This window comes from Schistocerca nitens, chromosome 5, assembly GCF_023898315.1.
Source record: "Schistocerca nitens isolate TAMUIC-IGC-003100 chromosome 5, iqSchNite1.1, whole genome shotgun sequence".
Lineage (NCBI taxonomy): Eukaryota > Metazoa > Arthropoda > Insecta > Orthoptera > Acrididae > Schistocerca > Schistocerca nitens.
Window position 1 is genome coordinate 815433599 of NC_064618.1, and position 23577 is coordinate 815457175.

Consider the following 23577-nt stretch of genomic DNA (forward strand, 5'->3'; position numbering starts at 1 on the left):
TGTAATTGTCAGCTGGCTGTACGAAGAGAGTCCAGTTGAGGACTCTGCTGGTAGCCGGTTGTAGCTAATAGCTCCTCAGTCTGACGTATCATTTGTATATTTCTTTACACTTATGTTTCTGATACGAATTACAAAAAGAAAGAAAACATTCTCTTTATAATTTTTGCGTATTTCCTTACACCAGTCAACACGAGAGTGTTTCTGAGATTTAGTCATCAGCCATCGGGAATAGACGCTTTTCGCAGCTAAACCCTCATACAAAATCGAGTGAATTGAAGCCTTTCGTGCGTCTAAGGACGAATCTACCTCGTGGTAAGGCACATACCAATCCTCTTCAATCAGGTTACGCACAGCGCGCTGATTCCTAGAATAACTATCGAGTTTGGTCAAATTTATCGTTGAAGCGCGACCCATAGAAATTCTATAAACCAGTTGCATACAGTCTTGCTTCTAAAGTTAAATGATTACCAAACACAGAACAAAGTGATTATGTGCCTCGTTGCCGGGTTAAGTAATTGCGAAACTAGTAAAAAAAATCATCCTACAAATGTGTCCCCGTGAAATTCTCGGATTTTCACCATACTTTTCCGTTACACGCAGTCTTTAAGCAAATGTTTTGGCTAATTTCTGAGCTGCCATTGTTCCTAACAGTAACAGATGATAAATTTTGAAATACTAGTAATGTTACGTCTCACAGGGGAACGATCAGATATGACATGTGTAAACCTGCCCTGACATTTTTTTACTACATGAAGAATATACAAAAAAAAGAACTGTCAAAATTTTTTGCTGCAAAGACAATATGAAATTTTTTATATTGAAAACTGACCAATTCGTAGCCCGTCAGGCAATGGAGAAATATGCAGTCACACACACTATCTGATCAAAAGTATCTGGACAAATGTAAATGGTCATCAACATGAGGTGAGTCCACCCTCCGCCATCATGACTCGGTGAATTCTGCTGGGGAAACTTTCAAGTAGGTGTCTGCATGACTGTAGCAGACCATTCATCTTCAAGAGCCAAAACCAGAGAACAAAGTGATGCCACACAATGGGGCCTGGAGTGAAGTCGACGTTCTAACTCATCCCAAAGGTCTTTCATTGGGTTGATGTCGGTCGGGATTCTGGGCAGATTAGTCCATTCCAGGAACATTGCTTCACAGGTGATGCTTTGTAACTGGGTGCACTGTCATGTTGATACAGTCATTGTCTCCAAACTGTTTCTCTACTGCACGCAGTACACAATGTTGTAAATGAGTTTGTACCCTGGTTCAAGTACCGTTTCCTTAAGTTGGACAAGGGGACCACACCCTAATAACGATAAGGACTCCCGTATCGTAACACAACCATCTACGTACTTCACTGTTGGCACTGCCTTTGTTGATAGGTAAATTTCTCCAGGCCTTCACGTAACCCAGCTGACACATCCCTCGGCGTTTCACACGGTACAGAGTGATTCAGCAATCAAATTCTCCTTTTTCCAGTCATCCATTGGCCAATGGCATATCGCTTTACACCACCTCAAGCGTCGCTTAGAGATGACTATACAAATACGTGACTTATGAGGATCGACTGGACCATTGTTCCTCATTCTTTTTAACTCTCTGCGCAGTGTCACTGTGTTTAGAGCTCTGCTGGTAACACTTTTGAACTCACGAGTGACTCCTTTACAGTGACCCCTCTGCTCGTCTTGACGATTCCTGTTCGTCAGTACACGAGTTTCCTGGGTCTACCTGTGCTTGTTCCTTCTCGTTTCCACTTCACAGCCACATCGCCAGCAGTCGAGTTTGACTGATTTAGAAGGGTTGAAATGTCCCTGATTGAAAGGTTATTGAATTGATTTCCAGTGACTGATCCACGTTAGATGTCACTGAACTCCCCTGACCGAACCACTGGGCCACTGCGTTTCTACTACTACTCTACTGACAATGCAACTTTACCAGTCTCCTTTATAGTGGCGGATCCGCCTCTCATGACATCTAGTTGTCAATTCCGCATTACAAGGGCATCACCGGACACTTTTGAGTGGATGGTGTATCCTAGGTTGTCGGCGCATCCGTAAGCGGACAATACGACACACCCAGATTGTAATTCGTAAACGATCTTCAGTTTTCTTTGATAATTTCGCTCACACCATCTTTTTTCATTTACTATTCGCTCTAATTTGCAAACAGTTTAATATCTGGAATCATTAACAGTCGCTTTTGCTGTATAGAGACAAAATTAAATCGATATTCATTGCATTTGCTTCGTTCATTATATGGGGTGGGGGAGGCATGGTGCTCTCAGTAGAGATGAAGCAGCAGCAGGGGTGCCTACTGGGAATGCTCAGTAACTTCGAGCTTGGACCAGTGACCTGGGTACCAAACCCTTAAGGGCCATTTCATCTCTTCTAAAGCTGCCCAGGTCGACTGCTAGTTTTCGGAATGTGAACTGGAAGTGTGGAGGAACAACTACTGTTGGACCAAGACCAGGCCGATTTTATGTACTGATATACAAGGTGAAGGAGGATTGTCTTATTTTTAATGAAGGTTTTCAGGAAGTTTTGACCATTAATGTGAATGAAGTTGTAAATTTGATAAATGTACTCAACCTATATAGTATCGATATAACCACATTCTTTTCTGTTTCTGATACCACAGTCGTTGGTCAGAGAGTTTACTTCGTTTGAAGAGAGTAATAGTCAGTGTGTCAGACAGTCTGGAAATGTAGTTGGTTTGAAAAGGATGCATGCTGGCCTAGCGTGTAGTGTGGGGTAGCATTATTTAAAAAGGGTATTATAACAATATGTATTGGTGAAAAATATTGAGTGAGTGGAATTGTATCAATGGAGCAATTACGTAACCCGACGTATAAGGTAATCCAGTTTCTTTTGTATTTGTAATTGTGTAGTTTTTTATTGTTAGAACATTGCGTATGATTGAAGTTGGTGCAGAAATTTTGTAATGCAATATTCGTTATTGTCTTGTAATTAAAACAAGTGTCAAGGAACGTAATTGTACACAGGTAAATTACTAAGAAATATTTTACTAACGTTTTATGAGAGAGTGTACTGTTATTAGGATTTATGGAGCAAGTTATACTTGGAGTCTTTGTTCTCATTTATCAGTTGTTACGTTTAGTCCTCATTTTCCATCCTTTACCATTATGAATGTGTTTGTATAGTCGCATTGCACATGGCGATCTGTGTGCTGCAGAAGCATTCTTTTTTTTAAAGTGATAAGACACTATCTTGGATTGTACATCGGAAGTACGGTAAATGAAATCGGATTTTTGACAGTTACCTTAATAGTTACAAGTTGCAGAGCCGACAAGCGTTCCTTTCTCAAAGGTAGGTTAACAAATTTAATTATCATCCAAATTAATGTCCATTGTAAGACACAGTGATTGTCAGGTTGTTACTTGTGAATAATATTATATTACGTCAGAGGCACAATACCAGTAGATCTGGACAAAGTGCTACCTTGTGAGTTTTCAAGCAGTTTTATCAGAAAGTCAGATGAGCTAAATTTTAGATTCATTTGCTGTGTAATTAAATTAACAGTTCTGGTACAGTTATTGTTTACAAGACTAAAGATAAAGATTAACAATATTCAGGGCCAACACGTTAATCTGATTCATTTGTTTCGCAGTCAAATAACATATGTAAATTTCATTGTAAACAAATTGCTCTCTCGCAGGCGAATTATTTGATGTAATGGGTAGCCTATATTTCCTATCGCATAGTGTACGCTTCACATTCTTCGTTCAATACTCAGTATTAACATATTTCCGATGCTGCACTGAGATTTACATGTATCAATGACAAAATAAGTTATACATTTTTCAATACTAACCAGACACAAATGCGAGTTTAGAATTTTACCATTTAACTTTCAAACGTGTTTCCATAATTGAGGAGACGATTGCAAAAGACAGCAGGAATCCACGGAAAGAACCATCCGTGTTCTGTGACTTCCAAAGCAATACCAACAGTCTAACGAGCACAATGACTGTGTGTAGGGAGTTAAAAAGAATGGGGCAGGATGGTAGAGACCTCTTCATAACATTCAGATAACTCATAGAAGGTATATGCAGAAGATTTCATCACAATGGCAAAGTGTAGATAAATACTATTTTACTGTCCATAAATAGGCGTCTGCATACTTTGGTCATATACTTACTGTACATGCCAAATAAAGGCACCTGTCTTTATACAGATTCCAGACTTTCATAATAATGTGGAATCCAGTTAACGTTCTAAGTCTTGCACAGATGAAGTACGAAGAATGTTATCCACAATCGAATTCCCCACTTCTTCAGAAGCTCTAGATATGTGTTATTTGTTAGTTCATTTCTTCGATATTCCTTAAAACGATGCTGATAGTTTTAAACTGAGGAGTCATTAGAAGAAGTAGTAAATAACTCCGACGATTCCGTGAACTGTGCTTCTAACGATAATAGTTGTACTAATAAGAGCTTGCAACAAGAATGCATGTCTTTGCCGAAAGATCATGTAAACTATAATAGCCTTTAGCGACAAGGAAATGACTGTGAAATATTTTTTAAGTGAAGAAAGGAGAAAAAACTTAAGGTTAAACAATGTCCAAACCCTGTTATGTTTCGGGAAATCTCACAGGAATTATACAAATGCTAACACATGAAATAACAAATATACGAAAAAATGAAACCCGTGACAATGTGAACGGAAAACTGTTCGAAAGATTTAGAACGAGTCGTGAGAGACAATGCGCCATTGCCGATGGACGTTTACGAGACTGACCCTCTGAATCGTATATGAGATGAATGTTGCTAATTTCCTTGCTCTTTCGATGTGCTTAAGCAGATTCAAGAAATCATACAGAATAAAATGTTGAAAATTTTGAAAGACTATTTTATGTGACTCGCCAGGTTAGTCGAGAGCACTAATGCGGTGCTTCCTGGACTCGGGTAGGTGCGCCAGCCCCAGATCGAATCCACCCAGCAGATTAACGACGACGGGCTGGTGTGCCGGCCAGCCTGGATGTGGTTTTCAGGCGGATTTTCACATCCCATTATGTGAACACCGGTTTGGTCCCCAAGTCTCGCCTCACTTACACGACTCACATACTTCTGACACATGTTCTCGCTATTTCATGGTTTCCACTGGACACAGACAGCTGGGGTAAACTAATTCTGTCCCTTGGGGGTACGGTGTGGCGACAGCAAGTGCATCCGGCCACCCTCTGAAACTAGCCTTGCCAAATTCCATAGTAACATTCCAGACCTCGCAGTAGCTGGACCAGGATCCAGATACAGCGACTATTTTATGTACTTCACATACAGAGGTCAACTTATTAAACGTCAGTACGATAGATAAATATGTTGCTGATGTGAAGCTGAAATTTGCTGTTATCTCCACAACTTTTATGTACATCGATGATCAATCATGATTCGGGACAGAACCGCGCTTTATCATTTTGAGGCGAGAGAAAAACGTGAGTCGGTTGTGCAACTGATAAGTGTTATGAGACGTTCATATACAACAATGGAATGAACAAGTCTCTTACTGGTTCTGCAGCCTTATATCTGTCTTCAGAAAACTCAAGAAAATTAAAAGAAAAGATTGGTTAGTTGCAAATAGCTTGTAATCGACGTATTAAAGCTGTAAAAACAGAAAGGATGATTTTCAGGATTTCAATCGAAACATCTTACGAGATGCAGAAAATAATTCATTTGCTTTGGTGGACTCTAGGCCTGGACAAAAAGATGTATCTGCTTTTGAGACAAACAAATATATGTTTGATATAATGCATGTTGATATAATGCATATGCCGCACAAAACAAGTAACGTGATTCACCCGCTCTACTAAAAATTTTACGACAGTGGAAAGAATTAGCGAGGAAATTATCAGACGATATAATTTCAGATAAATCTTTGTCATTTCTGGCTTATCAGCTTAACAGTAGTCTTAAACTTCAGTCATGTGTGCACTACAAGTCTGCATTGTAAGGTTTAGGAATATGATCTAGAAAGAATGTCCGGTGTGCTGCACAGTATCCAGAACAACGAGTGGGGAACATTTCTTACTACATCACACCTGTATCTGAATAAAACTAGTAATTACTGTGAAGTACCTGAATTCACTACGTTTCCTTTTGTTAGGTGTGTCTCGTGCATGGAAAATGTTTGCTTTCATCATTCAGCAGTGCTATACATTTTTTTGAAGACCATAGGGTATACAGAAGGAACTGTTGCATTGCAGGTAAGGTATACAAAATTCAAAAATTATTTTCAGAACTATGCGACAGGATTTTTTTAAAAAATGATGTTTGCGTAAGAAAGATTCAATTTCAAGGATCTAAAATCTGAATTAATGAAATCCATTTGTAATGTGACATCAAACGATACCGTGGTATTTTCATTACTCTCGAAATCTCCGTTGTAAGAATTACAGTGAAGCGGCAAAGAAACATGTATAGGCATGCGAATGCAAATACAGAGATATATAAACAGTCAGAATAAGATGCAGCTGTCGGCAACGTCTATATAAGACACCAAGTGTCTGGCGCAGTTGTTAGATCGGTTATTGCTGCTACAATGACAGGTTATCAAGATTTAAGCGAGTTAGAGAGTGGCGTTATAGTCGTCGCACGAGCGATGGAACACCATGTCCGAGGTAGCGATGAAGTGGGGAATTTCCCATACGACCATTTCACGAGTGTACCGTTAACACCAGGTATCTGGAAAACATCAGATCTCCGACATCTCTGTGGCCGGAGAAAGACCCTGCAAGAACGGGACCACCAATGACCGAATCGTTCAACAATTCGCAAGTGCAACCCTTCCGCCAGTTGATGCAGAGTTCAGTGCTCGCCCGTCAACAAGTGTCAGCGTACGAACCATTTAATGAAACATCGTCGAAATGGGCTTCGGAGCCGAAGGCCCACTCGTATACTCTTGGTGACTGCACTACACAAAGCTTTGCGTCTCGGCTGGGCCTATCAACACCGACATTGGGCTGTTGATGACTGGAAACATGTTGCCTGGTCGCACGAGTCTCGTTTCAAATTGTGTCGAGTGGATGGACGTGACCGTATATGAAGACAACCTAATGAATTCATGGACCCTGCATGTCAGCATGGGATTCTTCAAGCTGGTGCGAGTCTGGAATGGTATCGGGCGCTTGCAGTTTGAGTGATTTGGGAACCCTGATACGCCTAGATATGACTCTGCCAGGTGACACGTATGTAAGCATCCTGTCTGATCACCTGCATATGTTTATGTCCACTGTGCTTTCCGACGGACTTGGGCAGTTCCAGCGTCACCCCACATGTCCAGAATTGCTATAGAGAGGCTTTAGGAATACTCTTCTGAATTTGAACTCTTCCACTGGCCACCAGACTCCCCAGAAACGAACATTATTTAGCATATCTGGGACACCTTGGAATGTGCTGTTCAGAAAAAATCTTCACCCCCTCGTACTTTTACGGATTTATGGACAGCGCTGCAGGATTCAAGGTGGCAATTCCCTCCAGTACTGCTTCAGATATTTGTCGAGTCCATGCCACGTCGTGTTGCGGCTCTTCTGCGTGCTCAGGGGCCCTACACGCTATTAGGCAGGTGTACCAGTATCTTTGGCTATTCATTGTATATCCGCAACAGTCTAGCTGGCGATATAAGCTGGAGGTTTTTAAAAAGAGTGACACTGGTGCAGGTGCATAAAATCTGTGTGTTAGCACTCAGGATTATTGCTCTAGATTCTCTCGTCACATCCATTTCTTCTCATTCGTCGGGGCATGCGGTATGCAGGAATGGCTCTGCAAACTGTTATTATAAGCTGATCTTCGCGCAGAAAAAAATAAGTCACTTCCACATTTTTGTTAAATGCGTCTTAGCAGATAAAACCTGGACAATGGATTTCTTTCGACGTATTCCTCCTGTATAAAAAGTCTCATGGTAGGTTTCGACATGTGGGGTTGGATTGGGTCATTGTCTTCTCAGCCACGCCACCTAACGATCGTGAAAGGCGACGCACGTCACTGCTGTGTGTTGCCGGGTTGCCTACCTGTGTGGATGCCGATGCGCAGCTTGAGCTGGTCGTGCGGCCGGTGGCGGATGGTGAATCCCCGCACGGCCTGCAGCAGCGCCAACGCCATGCGTGCCACCTCGCGGGCGTGCTGTGTACCGTTTCGCACCGGCAGCCCCGACACCACCATGTACGCGTCGCCGATCGTCTCAACCTGCAGGGAAACAAAACACTGTAGCAGTGAACTCGCGTCACTACACGGGGGAAAAGTTTCAACATTATCACCGTACTAGCATAGGTTGTCCGGACGTCCAGGTTGGCACAAAAATGTCCTGGTGTCCAGAGAAAATCATTAGGGACACATGACTGTCCCGATTTTTAGCCGAGAAACGAAATGAGAGCAGTTATACTTCCCAATCAATTAAATATTCGTGCAAAACAAGTTTCGTACAAGTAGAACGTCACAGAAATATATATTTTCACAATACGTACACCTGTAGCATTTTGTTTAATTAGTCTTCTGCCTAAAGAGATATATTGAAAATAATATTAGCATTACCTACCCCTTCCACTTTGTGGCCCTCGAGACAAGAAAAAACTAATCCAAAGGAGCTACAAAGGGGCATCACTTAGTTTAAACCATTTCCCTTACCAGGACTGCAGCCATATGGAAGTTAATTTTGTGAATAATGTGAGCAATGTGATGTGTGTTGGTAGTGCTTATTGTCATGAAAGCACACTTGCCTAACGGTCAAACGAAATCGTAAATTTTAATATGGAATGTATAATTTTTGTCTGATTACTGGTTAGTAATATTACATAGTTTTTAGGGTCAACAAACTATACCTAAATACCTAGTAAGTGACTAAATATTGCTGGAAGCATATCCAGGGTATTACAATAAAAAGTATACATCAGTTTTTTCTTTCTGAAGAAAAGAATTTTATTTATGGGTAATGTACCTACATTTCCCTTATCAATTCACAAAGTGAAGACGCGTTTTTGACATGTGTTTTCAGTTCCTGCATCGTCATAGGCCTATTATTGATTTCAAAATTTCACCTCAATTGACAAAAAAAGTATGTGTAAGTGTAATAACGAAGTTAAATATAAAGGATAAACACAAGTGTCCCGGTTTTTTCTAATTGAGATCTGGTCAGCCTGTGCTACATAGCCGAAACAAGTAGTTCTTTATACTAGTCTCGCAATATTGTATGGTAAATTGTTAACTAAAGAAGCGGCTGTTCCAAAAAGTAATGTACTCAAGAACAGTCTCACATTTTTGAAGGAACAGTTTGCTTAGTACATCACAGTTTGGGATCCAGAAGGGTTGCTCTCTGAGAATACTATTTAGACATTTACTCGTCAGATCTTACAAGCATTAAACATTAAAACATCGCCAGTTAGTATTTTCTGCGGCCTTTCGAAGGCGTTTGATTGTGCACGACATGTTACACTCTTAGCAAGATTCAGGTTTTATAGAACTGACGGCTTTACATACAACTGGTTTCAGCCATACTTAAAAAACAGAATGTATAAAGTTGTGCTTAAAAATTGAGACAATATTGCAAGAATATAAAATTTTATTGACTGGGGAGAAAGCACAAAGGGAGTCCCACAGGGTTGAATTTCGGGTCCACAGCAGTTCCACACATACGTAAAAGTCCTTCTGTTCAGTTTTCAGCAAGCACCATTAGCACGTTTTGGAGACGATACTAGTGTTATAATAAATCCTATTAGAGTGAAAGCAACAGAAGGGATTGTTAATTATGTGTTTCAAAGAATTGTTAAATGGTTCCTGGAGAAGGGACTCTCCCTAAATTTTGAAAAAAAAAAAAAAAAGAAATCGCAGTATCTTCCGTGCTGTACAACAACTAGGTCTTATTGACAACTGATGTAGCACATGAACAGGAGTCAGTAAACACTGTAGAATTCATCAAACTTTGGGTGTACATATGGACGAAAGCTTGAACTGGAAGAAGTGTGTTACTGAGTACTGAGCTTTTCATTATTATGTTCTGCTATCTTAGCTCTTGATATAATTGCTATTCTAGGAAATAAATGAACTAGTCTCGTGACATAATGACTGGTCATATTTACACTCAGTAACGTCTCATGAAATATTTTTCTGGGGTAACTCACCACGTGGAAATAAAGTGCTCATTGCACACAAGCTAGCAGTAAGAATTAACAGCTGCTGTTCACCAGCGGGCGTCACCAAGCTATGTCTTCAAGGAGTTGGCCATTTGAACTTCAACATCACAATATATATATTCACTAGTGAAATTCATCATGAATAATCCATCATAATTTGAGAAGAAAATTTACGTCCATACATACAAAACTAGAGAGAAAAATGACATTTAGTACCTATCATCAAAGCTGTCAGTGGCTCAGGAAGGTGTTCAGTATGCTTCAACAGAGCATATTTGATCATTTACCCAATCACATAAAATGTCTGACAGATAGTAAATCAAGATTTAAATCTAACTTAAATTATTTCTCCTGCATAGATCCTTCTGTTGCTTGGACGAATTTCTACATAAGAACTGGTAGAACGTAAAATACGATGTTTCTAAGTGTAGCTGTATGAGCTGGACTGAAAAAGTGTGAATTAACGTTAACAATAATCATGTACACATATACTGTAAACTGACTTGGTCCACGCCGTATCAATAAAAGAGTCGTCAAATTCTATTTAATTTGTAAGTAACTAGCTGATTTTAATTAAGAAAACAATTAACCAGTTACTTCTTTTCTTGTGTAGCATGACCTGCTTCAGGAATTCATTCCAATTTTCAAGTGCTGTTGTAGTTTACTTTAGAATAACACCACTGACCCATGTCAAAAGACCCGATTGTTCAAACAACCAAACTTTCATATGTACAACAATTTCAGACATCTGATTAGCTTGCAATTGAATCACTGTGTCAAACATTTGTGTACTTAAATTACACTTAAAATTAATTTCAACTTTCAAAATGCTCTCATGATTAAGCACTAGATGAATACAATAAAGGTAATTTACTCAACGTTTTAAGAAACGCTAGATTTCCACTCATCTCAGTGTTTATGAGGTCATATATTCTGAACTATGAATCATAAAATGATATCAGTTTGCACACTCGTTCAGTGGTATTTGTGGATACAGTCTGAAAAATCTGTTGCGAATAGAGATGGTAATAAAGAAGTAATAAATTAAACTGTGCCTTGTGACAATGCTACACTGCATGAACATCTAGAATGTGGTAAACGATAAGTTTTTTTCATTATTTCGTCTGGTTTGTCACAGAGAAAAAGTTTTGATTTGTTTTTAAATTACGCCCAAAGTTAATTGAAAGTCGGTAGGTGTTCTCTTTCTCAAACACTGGATGAATATAAATCGAGAAATTTTCGCGCCGCGATTACTCTGTGTCAAGATGTATACACAGTTTCCTACTTTAAAACTTAACTTATTCAGTTAAAGATTTAACGTAAGAGTGTACATGTTAATGAGTAGATTATTTGAGCAGCCTGAAGTTTCAAATTCGGCCAATAGTTCTATGAAGTACTCAAAAGCAAATTTTCGTAGCAACTCAGAACATCTCGTAACAATGGGTGGGTGTCCGAGTGACACCTTCTACCTTGCGAGTACATTCACCAGTTGGCTGCATTTGTTAGGCAGTGTGCACTGAAACAGGATCTGCAACATTCGACAAGTGGAGTGGGCTTAGGTGTCAGAATGTCTGAGAGAATCATCGGCAGGTAAATGATATTCCATATATCACGGACAAAAATTTGCTTTGTTGTGTGCTCTGGTGAACAAGTATATCCGCCTAAAGGAAAGTCCTTAGAGACAAGCAGGACAGGTGACCTCGTTAAATGCTGATATTAAGCAAATGGGACAGTTACTGTTTCAGTAATGGTTGGTTATGCACTGATTTATCACTGCAGATAAGAAGAGTGTGCGTTACTTCGAACCACAGATAAAACAGTGATGAAGTGCTAGACGGAAGACAATAGTCATGAATAATACTAGGCGGAAAGGTAAAGGTGAGAGCAAAATAATAACGAACTAAAAGTACTCAAGTGCTTAGGAGCAACTGCATGAAAAGTACTTGCGGAATGGGCAATATTACAAAAGCAAACCTTCATCAGGAGAATGTGTTCAGCCAACGGTAATCCTAAGGAATCTGAAGTACGAATTACGGGATCAGCCACCTCATTTATTAGATTTGATGGTCTCCGACTTCTGCGTGTCCCAAGTCTGATGTAATTTGTGACTGTAAAACGATCTGACGCCAAACAGAGACTGTGTCAGAGATTAGATGTGTTTATTGTAAGACATTTGAGACACTATTTCAGGGAAGTTGTACATCCTCTGGAAAGACGCTGGAAAATTAACTGAAAATAGGACTATATCGACAAATAAATTTGTTTTGGCCTAGAAAATATGGCCTTTCGGCTACAAAACATGAAATTTTGTCGTTTTTCTCGGAGTGTTTCGTTACGTATCTCCGACAATTTAAGAAGTGTCAAATGTGTTAACCATATCGCATAAATGGCTGTAACCAGTGCTTGTGTGGAGTCGGGTTGAATTTGTGAAAGAGCGTAGAATGAAAGGAAGGAAGAGAGAGGAGACATCCGGTTTTGGCACATAACCATAGCTCCTTGCTTGGCACCCGTTAGGCCGCTGAGTGTAGCTTCTCCGCCCGACAAACGGATCATCATAAACACTGTTTCACGTTTCCCCCCCCCCCCCCCCTCTTTCAGAAAATTTGTGGTACAAATTTATTCCTTCATACATTAGCAGTAGCGTAACGTAAAGCACTTGTATGAGCACGTTGCAAAGCAATGCAAGGTTTTACGTTTAAGCATTCAGCATGAGACAATGAAAGACGACGAGCGAAGTTCCAAAGCAAAGCGGAAGCTTAACTATAAATTTGGCTCTCATGCAGTCTGATGTGTGGGCAGTACAAAATAAAATAATAAAAAATCCTGAAAACTCTTTGTTTTTAGTTTCTACCAATTTCATACAACAATGGTTAGTAAAATGAGTTACTAAAAGTGCATGAAATGAGCAAACATATCAGAAACGTATTTTTCTTACATTCTAGTCTTTCGTTTCATTCAAAGAAATAATTATGTTCATACAATTCCAAGAGACGTTACAACAGTGTTAACTGGGAAGTGGATATAAAAAAGAACAGCGAAATGACAAGATGCGCTTGGCAAAATTTTATAGCTAAATAAAGATGAAGCTTATGGTTCTAACATGTCGCTAACGGCCTTACTCATTATAGACGGAACAAAAGTTCCCAAAGAACCAGAATAGGCCCGTTATATGAGCCCCATTTCTCTCGAAAGAAAATATGGTACAGTCATTGTTTTATGATATTAGGCGCTCGTATTTAGGCGATAATAACTTATAAGGCTAATTCTGGTTTGACTGAGAGTCTTTCGTGACGTAAGTTGAAACAATAGTACTGTCATGCATGCTTCACTTCTTACATAATAGGTCACTAAGGTAGATAAAAGCATAGGAAACCGTTTGTAGATGTTGGTTAAAATTATTTGCAAAATGCATTATTCTGTAACCATGAGTGCCTACAGGCCCCAGGGCAGCGTAATAGGTCCTCTGCTGTTTACTATTTACATAAACGATCTGGTTGCTGGTATTGACAGCGGCCTTAGGCTGTTTGCCGCTGATGATGTAGTCTACAGGAAAGTAGTATCACACGAAAGTTGTGAACAAATGGTTCAAATGGCTCTGAGCACTATGGGACTCAACTGCTGAGGTCATTAGTCCCCTAGAACTTAGAACTAGTTAAACCTAACTAACCTAAGGACATCACACACATCCATGCCCGAGGCAGGATTCGAACCTGTGAACAAATCAATGAGGATTCGCAGAAAATAAATGCATGGTGTAATGACTGGCAGTTATCTCTCAATATTAGTAAGTGTAACCTACTGCGTATAACAAGGCGAAAATCCCCATTCATGTATGAGTGCAAAATAAATGATCAGTCTTTGGCAGCGGTAACATCCGTCAAGGATCTGGGTGTAACTATTCGAAATGATCTCTAATGGAATGATCAGATTACACAAGTAACGGGTAAGACGAACTCTAGATTGCGGTTTATTGGTAGAATCCTGAAGCGATGCAGTCCTTCAACAAAGGAAATAGCTTACAATACGTTAGTTCGTCCAGTCTTAGAGTATTGTTCGTCTGTATGAGACCCTTACCAGTTGGGTCTGATTCAAGAGATTGAGAAGGTCCAAAGAAGAGCGGAAAGATTCGTGACTGGTACATTCATCCATCGCGAGAGCGTTACAAATCTCATAGAAAGTTTGAAGTGGGACAAACTTGCAATAGACGACGCGTTAAACAGAAGGGGCTGCTCAGTAAATTCCGAAATCCAATCTCCACCGAGGATGTAGAGCATATATTATTACCACCAACTTTCAAATCGCGTAATGATCATCATTCAAAGATAAGGAAATAAGAGCTCGTACTGAGGAGTTCAGACAGTGGTTTTTCCCTCGTGCGATCCGAGAGTGGAACAGAGGGGGGGGGAGGGGGGGGGGGAATATGACTTTGGCGCGAATTGTGCCCTCCGCTACACACCGCTTGGTGGCTAGCGGAGTATATATGTAGATGTAGATGAAAGGAGCGTACTAATAGCCTATATTACAACGATCACAATGCGACAATTACAAACAACTGTCGCTTTCAGTCCATTCCTAGCAATGTCTTTCCTCACACGGTAATGAAATTAGGTCCAGATGTGTGTTTTCGTTTTATTACTGGAAACAAACTGCTCCACTCCGGTACAATTTTCCTCGAACCTTTAGTACTTATCCAATTATTCTGCGGTGCGAGTGTGAGTTACTTACTTTGTAGACATCGAAGTTTCCGACGATGGAATCGAAGCAGCTGTAGAGGTCGTTCAGTAAGTCCACAACCTGAAAGCAGACGTATCGTAAAACGGGCAACTCTGGTAACGTAATATACCGTAACATTATGTTAAACTAAACCTACAGTATATTTTATACACAAGGTGTAATAGGTATAACCGCAGATATTTCTGTCGGTGAGTGAAAGCTGTGTTCTGAACAACATTACATTAGTATTTAATTCATTTGTAGATCAATAATTGTACGTATTACAAGTCGTGTGCGGTGGGAAGTACATCCGCGTGCATGTAACAAGAACAAGCCGTTAATGCTCATTTTGCCCTGGGTTGTAGGTCAGGTGTTGAAGTGTGGATGTGTGCATCCAATACGGTTGGTCTATAGTAACAGACATAGCCCACATAGTGGAGCAGTTACTACTGAGGAGAAAATATCAAGTAATAAACTATGTGATGTGTTTGTGGGGAGATTATCTGACACGGAGAAAAAAAAAAAAAACAACACAATGACTCTGAACACATTAAGGTATCATGGCCGGCCCGGTTGGCCGTGCGATCTAACGCACGGCTTTCCCAGCGGGAAGGAGCGCCTGGTCCCCAGCACGAATCCGCCCGGCGGATTTGTTTTTAGGTCCGGTGCACCTGCCAGTCTGTGGATGGCTTTTAGGAGGTTTTCCATCTGCCTCGGCGAATGCGGGCTGGTTCCCCTTATTCCGCCTCAGTTACATAATGTCGGCGATTGCTGCGCAAACAAGTTCTCCACGTACGCGTACACCACCATTACTCTACCACGCAAACGTAGGGGTTACACTCGTCTGGTGTGAGACGTTCCCTGAGGGGTCCACCGGGGGCCGAAGCGCACAATAACCCTGGGTTCGGTGTGGGGCAGTGGAGGGGTGAAGTGGACTGCGGTAGTCGTCGTGGGGTTGTGGACCACTGCGGCTGCGGCGGCGACGGAGCCTCCCCGTCGTTTCTAGGTCCCTGGTTAACACACACCATACATACAAGGTATCATGCTTAAAAACATCTGCACTACCCGTTAAACCTCACATAACTTTTTGTTGTCTTTATAAGTGCAGGGCGAAGTTACTCTTAGGGGAGATACCCGGCTACAAATCAATTTCCATCCTCCTACTCAGGGTTAATAGTGACACAGCTTTGCTAACAATACGTTATGATGAGGTAAGTACAGTAGGCCAGCGTTCCGCTTCGACTGGGGCACTTGAGACAGTCAGTTACCTACCTGCATAGGAGTACTCTCAGCGGATAGGGCGGTGAAGCCGACGATGTCGCTGAAGTAGATGGTGACGCTGTCGTACGTCTCCGCTATCACCGCCTGGCCCATTATCAGCTGGCTTGCCACAGACCTGAAACGAAACAGACCGTAATATATGTGATGCCTTATCGGCGAGTAAATGCTACATCAAAACTGTTCCAGAAAAACTAGCGTTGTCTGCGTACTTCCTTAGCTGGAGAATGCTCCACATAGCACTTCTAGGACAATGCAGAAAAACAGGTCCTTAAGGGTAAATAAATATTGGTACCCAGCACTGTAAGCAACATTCCTGGAATATTCATTCAACTTTCAAGAAGATTTACGATACCTGATGGGCTACAGCATTACGAGACTATATTACTGTATGGTGTCTCATATACTGTGTTGTAGGTCGAGCTAAAGGCACTCACAACAACATGTTATAAAGTAAGCTCCAAAGATATCTCGTGATACCGCAACTCGTATCTTTCGCAGCACCAACTGAAAATATGCAGTGTAGAAAAATTATTTGTAAAAAATGGTTCAAATGGCTCTGAGCACTACGGGACTTAACATCTGAGGTCATCAGTCCCCTAGAACTTAGAACTACTTAAACCTAACTAAGCTAAAGCCATCACACACATCCACGCCCGAGACAGGATTCGAACCTGCGACCGTGGCATTCGCGCGGTTCCGAACTGAAGCGCGCAGAACCGCTTGACCACCGCGGCCGGCTTCTTTGTAAAACTTTGTGAGCTATTTTATTCAGTCTCAACAAGGAAGAAACGTCAAACAAATGTTACGAAATGCCTATTTTACTAGATATTACCGATGTAAAGTTGTATGATAGTTTATGAACTGTTTTTAATTGATAGATCATAAATGTCATGCACGACGACATTTCTGCCTTGTACTGACAGGAACTCGACTCTAATATTTTTGACAAATCCTACAGATATTCTGCACTTTTTATGTGGTTACCGTTATTTTTGTTGTTGCAGTACAACAATGAATTTGTTTCCACGTGACATGTTCTCTGTACACGGAGTGTGGGCCATTTTGAAACTTCCTGGAAGATTAAAACTGTGTGCTGGCCAGCAACACGAACTTGGGACTTTCATTAGTTAGTGACGTGTTCCATAGATCATTTGAATGATTCTTTTATCAAAATGATGTGGTACGAGTGAGTTTGTAGGATGTTGTTGTGGTCTTCAGTCCTGAGACTGGTTTGATGCAGCTCTCCATGCTACTCTATCCTGTGCAAGATTCTTCATCTACCAGTACCTACTGCAACCTACATCCTTCTGAATCTGCTTAGTGTATTCATCTCTTGGTCTCCCTCTACGATTTTTACCCTCCACGCTGCCCTCCAATACTAAATTGGTGATCCCTTGATGCCTCAGAACATGTCCTACCAACCGATCCCTTCTTCTGGTAAAGTTGTGCCACAAACTCCTCTTCTCCCCAATCCTATTCAGTACCTCCTCATTAGTTATGTGATCTACCCATCTAATCTTCAGCATTCTTCTGTAGCACCACATTTCGAAAGCTTCTATTCTCTTCTTGTCCAAACTATTAACCGTCCATGTTTCACTTCCATACATGGCTACACTCCATACAAATACTTTCAGAAATGACTTCCTGACACTTAAATCTATACTCGATGTTAACAAATTTCTCTTCTTCAGAAACGCTTTCCTTGCCATTGCCAGTCTACATTTCATATCCTCTCTACTTCGACCATCATCAGTTATTTGGCTCCCCAAATAGCAAAATTCCTTTACCACTTTAAGTGTCTCATTTCCTAATCTAATACCCTCAACATCACCCGACTTAATTCGACTACATTCCATTATCCTCGTTTTGCTTTTGTTGATGTTCATCTTATATCCTCCCTTCAAGACACCATCCATTCCGTTCAACTGCTCTTCCAAGTCCTTTGCTGTCTCTGAAAGAATTACAATGTCATCGGCAAACCTCAAAGTTTTTATTTCTTCTCCATGGATTTTAATACCTACTCCGAATTTTTCTTTTGTTTCCTTTACTGCTTGCTCAATATACAGATTGAATAACATCGGGGAGAGGCAACAATCCTGTCTTACTCCCTTCCCAACCACTGCTTCCCTTTCATGTCCCTCGACTCTTATAACTGCCGTCTGCTTTCTACACAAATTCTAAATAGCCTTTCGCTCCCTGTATTTTACCCTGCCACCTTTATAATTTGAAAGAGAGTATTCCAGTTAACATTGTCGTCAAAAGCTTTCTCTAAGTCTACAAATGCTAGAAACGTAGGTTTGCCTTTCCTTAATCTTTCTTCTAAGATAAGTCGTAAGGTCAGTATTGCCTCACGTGTTCCAGTACTTCTACGGAATTCAAACTGATCCTCCCCGAGGTCGGCTTCTACTAGTTTTTCCATTCGTCTGTAAAGAATTCGCGTTAGTATTTTGCAGCCGTGGCTTATTAACCTGATAGTTCGGTAATTTTCACATCTGTCAACACCTGCTTTCTTTGGGATTGGAATTATTATATTCTTCTTGAAGTCTGAGGGTATTTCGCCTGTCTCATACATCTTGCTCACCAGATGGTAGAGTTTTGTCATGACTGGCTCTCCCAAGGCCGCCAGTAGTTCCAATGGAATGTTGTCTACTCCGGGGCCTTGTTTCGATTCAGGTCTTTCAGTGCTCTGTCAAACTCTTCACGCAGTATCGTATCTCCCATTTCATCTTCATCTACATCCTCTTCCATTTCCATAATATTGTCCTCAAGTGCATCGCCCTTGTATAGACCCTCTATATACTCCTTCCACCTTTCTGCTTTCCCTTCTTTGCTTAGAACTGGGTTTCCATCTGAGCTCTTGATATTCATACAAGTGGTTCTCTTCTCTCCAAAGGTCTCTTTAATTTTCCTGTAGGCAGTATCTATCTTACCCCTAGTGAGATAAGCCTCTACATCCTTACATTTGTCCTCTTGCCATCCCTGCTTAGCCATTTTGCACATCCTGTCGATCTCATTTTTGACACGTTTGTGTTCCTTTTTGCCTGCTTCATTTACTGCATTTTTATATTTCCTCCTTTCATCAATTAAATTCAATATTTCTTCTGTTACCCAAGGATTTCTATTAGCCCTCGTCTTTTTACCTATTTGATCCTCTGCTGCCTTCACTACTTCATCCCTCAAAGCTACCCATTCTTCTTCTACTGTATTTCTTTCCCCCATTCCTGTCAATTGTTCCCTTATGCTCTCTCTGAAACTCTCTACAACCTCTGGTTCTTTCAGTTTATCCAGGTCCCATCTCCTTAAATTCCCACCTTTTTGCAGTTTCTTCACTTTTAATCTACAGGTCATAACCAATAGATTGTGGTCAGAGTCCACATCTGCCCCTGGAAATGTCTTACAATTTAAAACCTGGTTCCTAAATCTCTGTCTTACCATTATATAATCTATCTGATACCTTTTAGTATCTCCAGGGTTCTACCATGTATAAAACCTTCTTTCATGATTCTTAAACCAAGTGTTAGCTATGATTAAGTTGTGCTCTGTGCAAAATTCTACAAGGCGGCTTCCTCTTTCATTTCTTAGCCCCAATCCATATTCACCTACACCGTTTCCTTCTCTCCCTTTTCCTACACTCGAATTCCAGTCACCCATGACTATTAAATTTTCGTCTCCCTTCACTATCTGAATAATTTCTTTTATTTCATCATACATTTCTTCAAATTCTTCGTCATCTGCAGAGCTAGTTGGCACATAAACTTGTACTACTGTAGTGGGTGTGGACTTCGTATCTATTTTGGCCACAATAATGCGTTCACTAAGCGGTTTGTAGTAGCTTACCCGCGTTCCTATTTTCCTATTCATTATTAAACCTACTCCTGCATTACCCCTATTTGACTTTGTGTTTATAACCCTGTAGTCATCTGACCAGAAGTCTTGTTCCTCCTGCCACCGAACTTCACTAATTCCCACTATATCTAACTTTAACCTATCCATTTCCCGTTTCAAATTTTCTAACCTACCTGCCCGATTAAGGGACCTCACATTCCACGCTCCGATCCGTAGACGCCAGTTTTCTTTCTCCTGATAACGACATCCTCTTGAGTAGTCCCCGCCCGGAGATCCGAATGGAGGACTATTTTCCCTCCGAAATATTTTACCCAAGAGGACGCCATCATCATTTAATCATACAGTAAAGCTGCATGTCCTCGGGAAAAATTACGGCTGTAGTTTCCCCTTGCTTTCAGGCGTTCGCAGTACCAGCACAGCAAGGCCGTTTTGGTTAATGTTACAAGGCCAGATCAGTCAATAATCAGGACTGTTGCCCCTGCAACTACTGAAAATGCTGCTGCCCCTCTTCAGGAACCACACGTTTGTCTGGCCTCTCAACAGATACCCCTCCGTTGTGGTTGTACCTACGGTACGGCTATCTGTATCGCTGAGGCACGCAAGCCTCCCCACCAACGGCAAGGTCCATGGTTCATGGGGGGGTTTGTAAGATAGGTATACATAATTGGATAGGTATACATAATTGGCATTTCCATTAATGGATACGTTATCATTTTATTTCTAATCATGCAACTACACTTTAGAAAACATCTTTCTTCTGGGTAGCAGTTTTTTTAGTGGAAATTCGTCAATGGAATAGAAGGTGTTGTCCAGCAGAAATGATTTTAAATTAGACTTAAAACTTGCTTCGCTACCTATCAGACATTTTAACCTATTGGGAAAATGATCAAAAAAATTTACTGCTGCATACTGAACTTCTTTCTGTGCCATTGGCACCTTTAACAATGGGTAATAAATACATGAAGATGGTATCTGTTCTTTCGGACATGTCCGAAAGAACAGATACTATCTTCATATAGATAAGGCTTACCGTCCAATGATGTTCTTCAGTGTGGATGCACTCACATTGCCCGAACTATTACTGGAGTGGATGGATTGACTGCCGCGAGTAATGAGTATAGTGGGCAGCGGCACTACAAATGTAGTGTGTGGGCAGTACGTTCGAGATGTGGGTCTCAAGGTGAGCGTGCCAGAGATGAGTCCCTGCACACACACTATCCTCTGTGTCCTCGGTGGCTTAGATGGATAGACCATCTGCAATGTGAACAGAAGATCCCGGGTTCGAGTCCCGGCCAAGGCACACATTTTCAACAGAGTCCCCATTGATATTAATCAACGCTGTCAGCAGCTAAAGGTCTAGATTTCATTGTAATTACATCGATAATACAGGCCATTTTTCGTCTAGTGTTGCACGTATGTACATCAATGTCCTTCTTAAATAGTGTTGGGTTACATGTGACGAATTTAAGTAGCGACAATATGTGTTGTAACGGCGCTGTTAAAATTCCTAGCTCCTTGCAGCAGTGTAGACATGACGTCCGAGGGTGAACCTACATATTACTCTTACTTTACGGGAAGAGTTAGACAAAATATTACTTCCTGCCATATAAGTTTCGCGAAATGGCCACGGTGATAAAATCTGAGAAATTAGAGCCAATACAGAGGCTTACCGACAGTCACTTTTCCCAAGCGGCATTCGCGGGTGGAGCAGGGAAGGTACTGGTACCAGAAGTACCCTCCATCATACACCATAAGGTGGTTTGTGGAACATTGATGTGGATGTAGTTATACAAAAAGTTAACACCTACTGCGAAACAGCAACTGTGTAAATCTGAAGACGTTGAAAAATCAGCGAGCCAGCTGTAAACAAATTTCCTTGACCGAAGTTTCGATGTTTCTAAAAATATCTTCTTCGGTAGGAGTGGGCCTCGTTACGTCACATGACTGTACATTAGATTAGATGAAGCCGAGCGGCTTTTGTCATGTATGAAATTTACAAGACAAAATTTCCCCAAGCCATGCCTTTAGGTAGCAGCCAGATTACATTTATCCTGCTGTAGAATGAATGCTCTGTCTTGTCAACATAAATCTTGGCCTTAGTCTCTGGCATGACGTACACGTAACTTATGCTAATGCTGTATCCTCTGACTCCTGTAACAATTTTATGTTGACATGAGCCTCTAGCTATGGGAATTTACTGGTGAGCATTCATTCTGAATTACGATAAATGTAATATGGCTGCTGTCTAAAGCCATGGCTTGGGATAACTCTTGTTTTATCAGTTATACGTATGACAAGAGCCGCTCGGCTTCATCTAGTCTAATGCACAACCATGTGATGCAGCAAGGCCCACGCCTTCTGAAGAAGATATCTTTGGAAATATTGAAACCCATGTCAAGGGCTAACAAATCTTTGTTTGCAGCTGGTTGGCTTACTTTTCAACCTTATCAGATGTAGATATCTTGATTAACCTTAGCATTACCAACATATTTTCCATGACGCGCGACACCGAGAGGGGGCGGTGGCGTACTTTGTGCCCACCACAGAAAAACAGAGAAAAAAATAAGTTTCGTTCAAATGGTTCAAATGGCTCTGAGCACTATGGGACTCAACTGCTGAGGTCATTAGTCCCCTAGAACTTAGAACTAGTTAAACCTAACTAACCTAAGGACATCACAAACATCCATGCCCGAGGCAGGATTCGAACCTGCGACCGTAGCGGTCTGGCGGTTCCAGACTGCAGCGCCTTTAACCGCACGGCCACTTCGGCCGGCGCATAAGTTTCGTCAATTGTTGTTAAGCTTTATCAACAAAATATTTTTTAAATAAGTATTGATGTATAAGGAGGCCCTGAAACTCAAAATATTTTAGCACCATCTTAGAAATACCAACACATTTTCCGTAATGCGTACACATAAAGGGAGGGTGCATTAAGACCACTATAAAAACATTTTAAATAAGGCAAATTTCTTTAACTGTCACTGAGTTTCATTCACAACATACTTTTTAAAGATACATTCATGTGTACGATGGATCGCGAACTTGAATATATATGATTACGACGTCCGTTGCGAAAAGTTAAATTCGGTTACGATTTACGGAAAAATTCAAAACAATGACGGCATCTGGTATACGAAATGATCGAACACAATAAATATTTTTTTCCATAAATTTAAAAAAGAAATTGTTACACCAGTTTACAATATTTTCAAAAGGCTGGCATTAAGTACGCCGCCCCCTAGTCCTTGGTATAGCATGTGTTAAGATGATGTACTTGGTTTGTCTAAAAGATACAGATTGGTAATTTCAAAAATTGTTGCTTACTACATTCATTATGGCCCTCGTAAGTTCAGAAGGACTTATATCAAGATTCATGGTGACAGTTAGAATTTTTTCCAGTTTTTCATTAAGACTTTGTAATCATTCACGGTAAGGTAAGGTCAGGTTGGATGGTTGGTTGGTTGGCTTGGGGGAGATGGCCAAACGCGAGGTCATTGGTCCCATTAGATTACGAGGAAAATGTTCAAATGTGTGTGAAATCTTATGGGAATTAACTGCTAAGGTCATCAGTCCCTAAGCTTACACCCTACTTA

At 40.8% G+C, this 23577-nt stretch overlaps 1 protein-coding gene across 2 annotated transcripts in view; it reads right to left on the reverse strand.

The window, feature by feature from the left end:
- Window positions 1–23577, reverse strand: part of LOC126259294 (atrial natriuretic peptide receptor 1-like) — a 1315450-nt gene that overhangs the window by 19416 nt on the left and 1272457 nt on the right. For both annotated transcript variants that reach the window (XM_049955955.1, XM_049955954.1), the window contains exons 16-18: window positions 16130–16253; window positions 14870–14938; window positions 8030–8204 (exon numbers count right to left, since the gene is read on the reverse strand). In XM_049955955.1, coding sequence (XP_049811912.1) covers window positions 8030–8204; window positions 14870–14938; window positions 16130–16253 — 368 coding nt within the window. The remainder of the gene's footprint in view (window positions 1–8029; window positions 8205–14869; window positions 14939–16129; window positions 16254–23577) is intronic.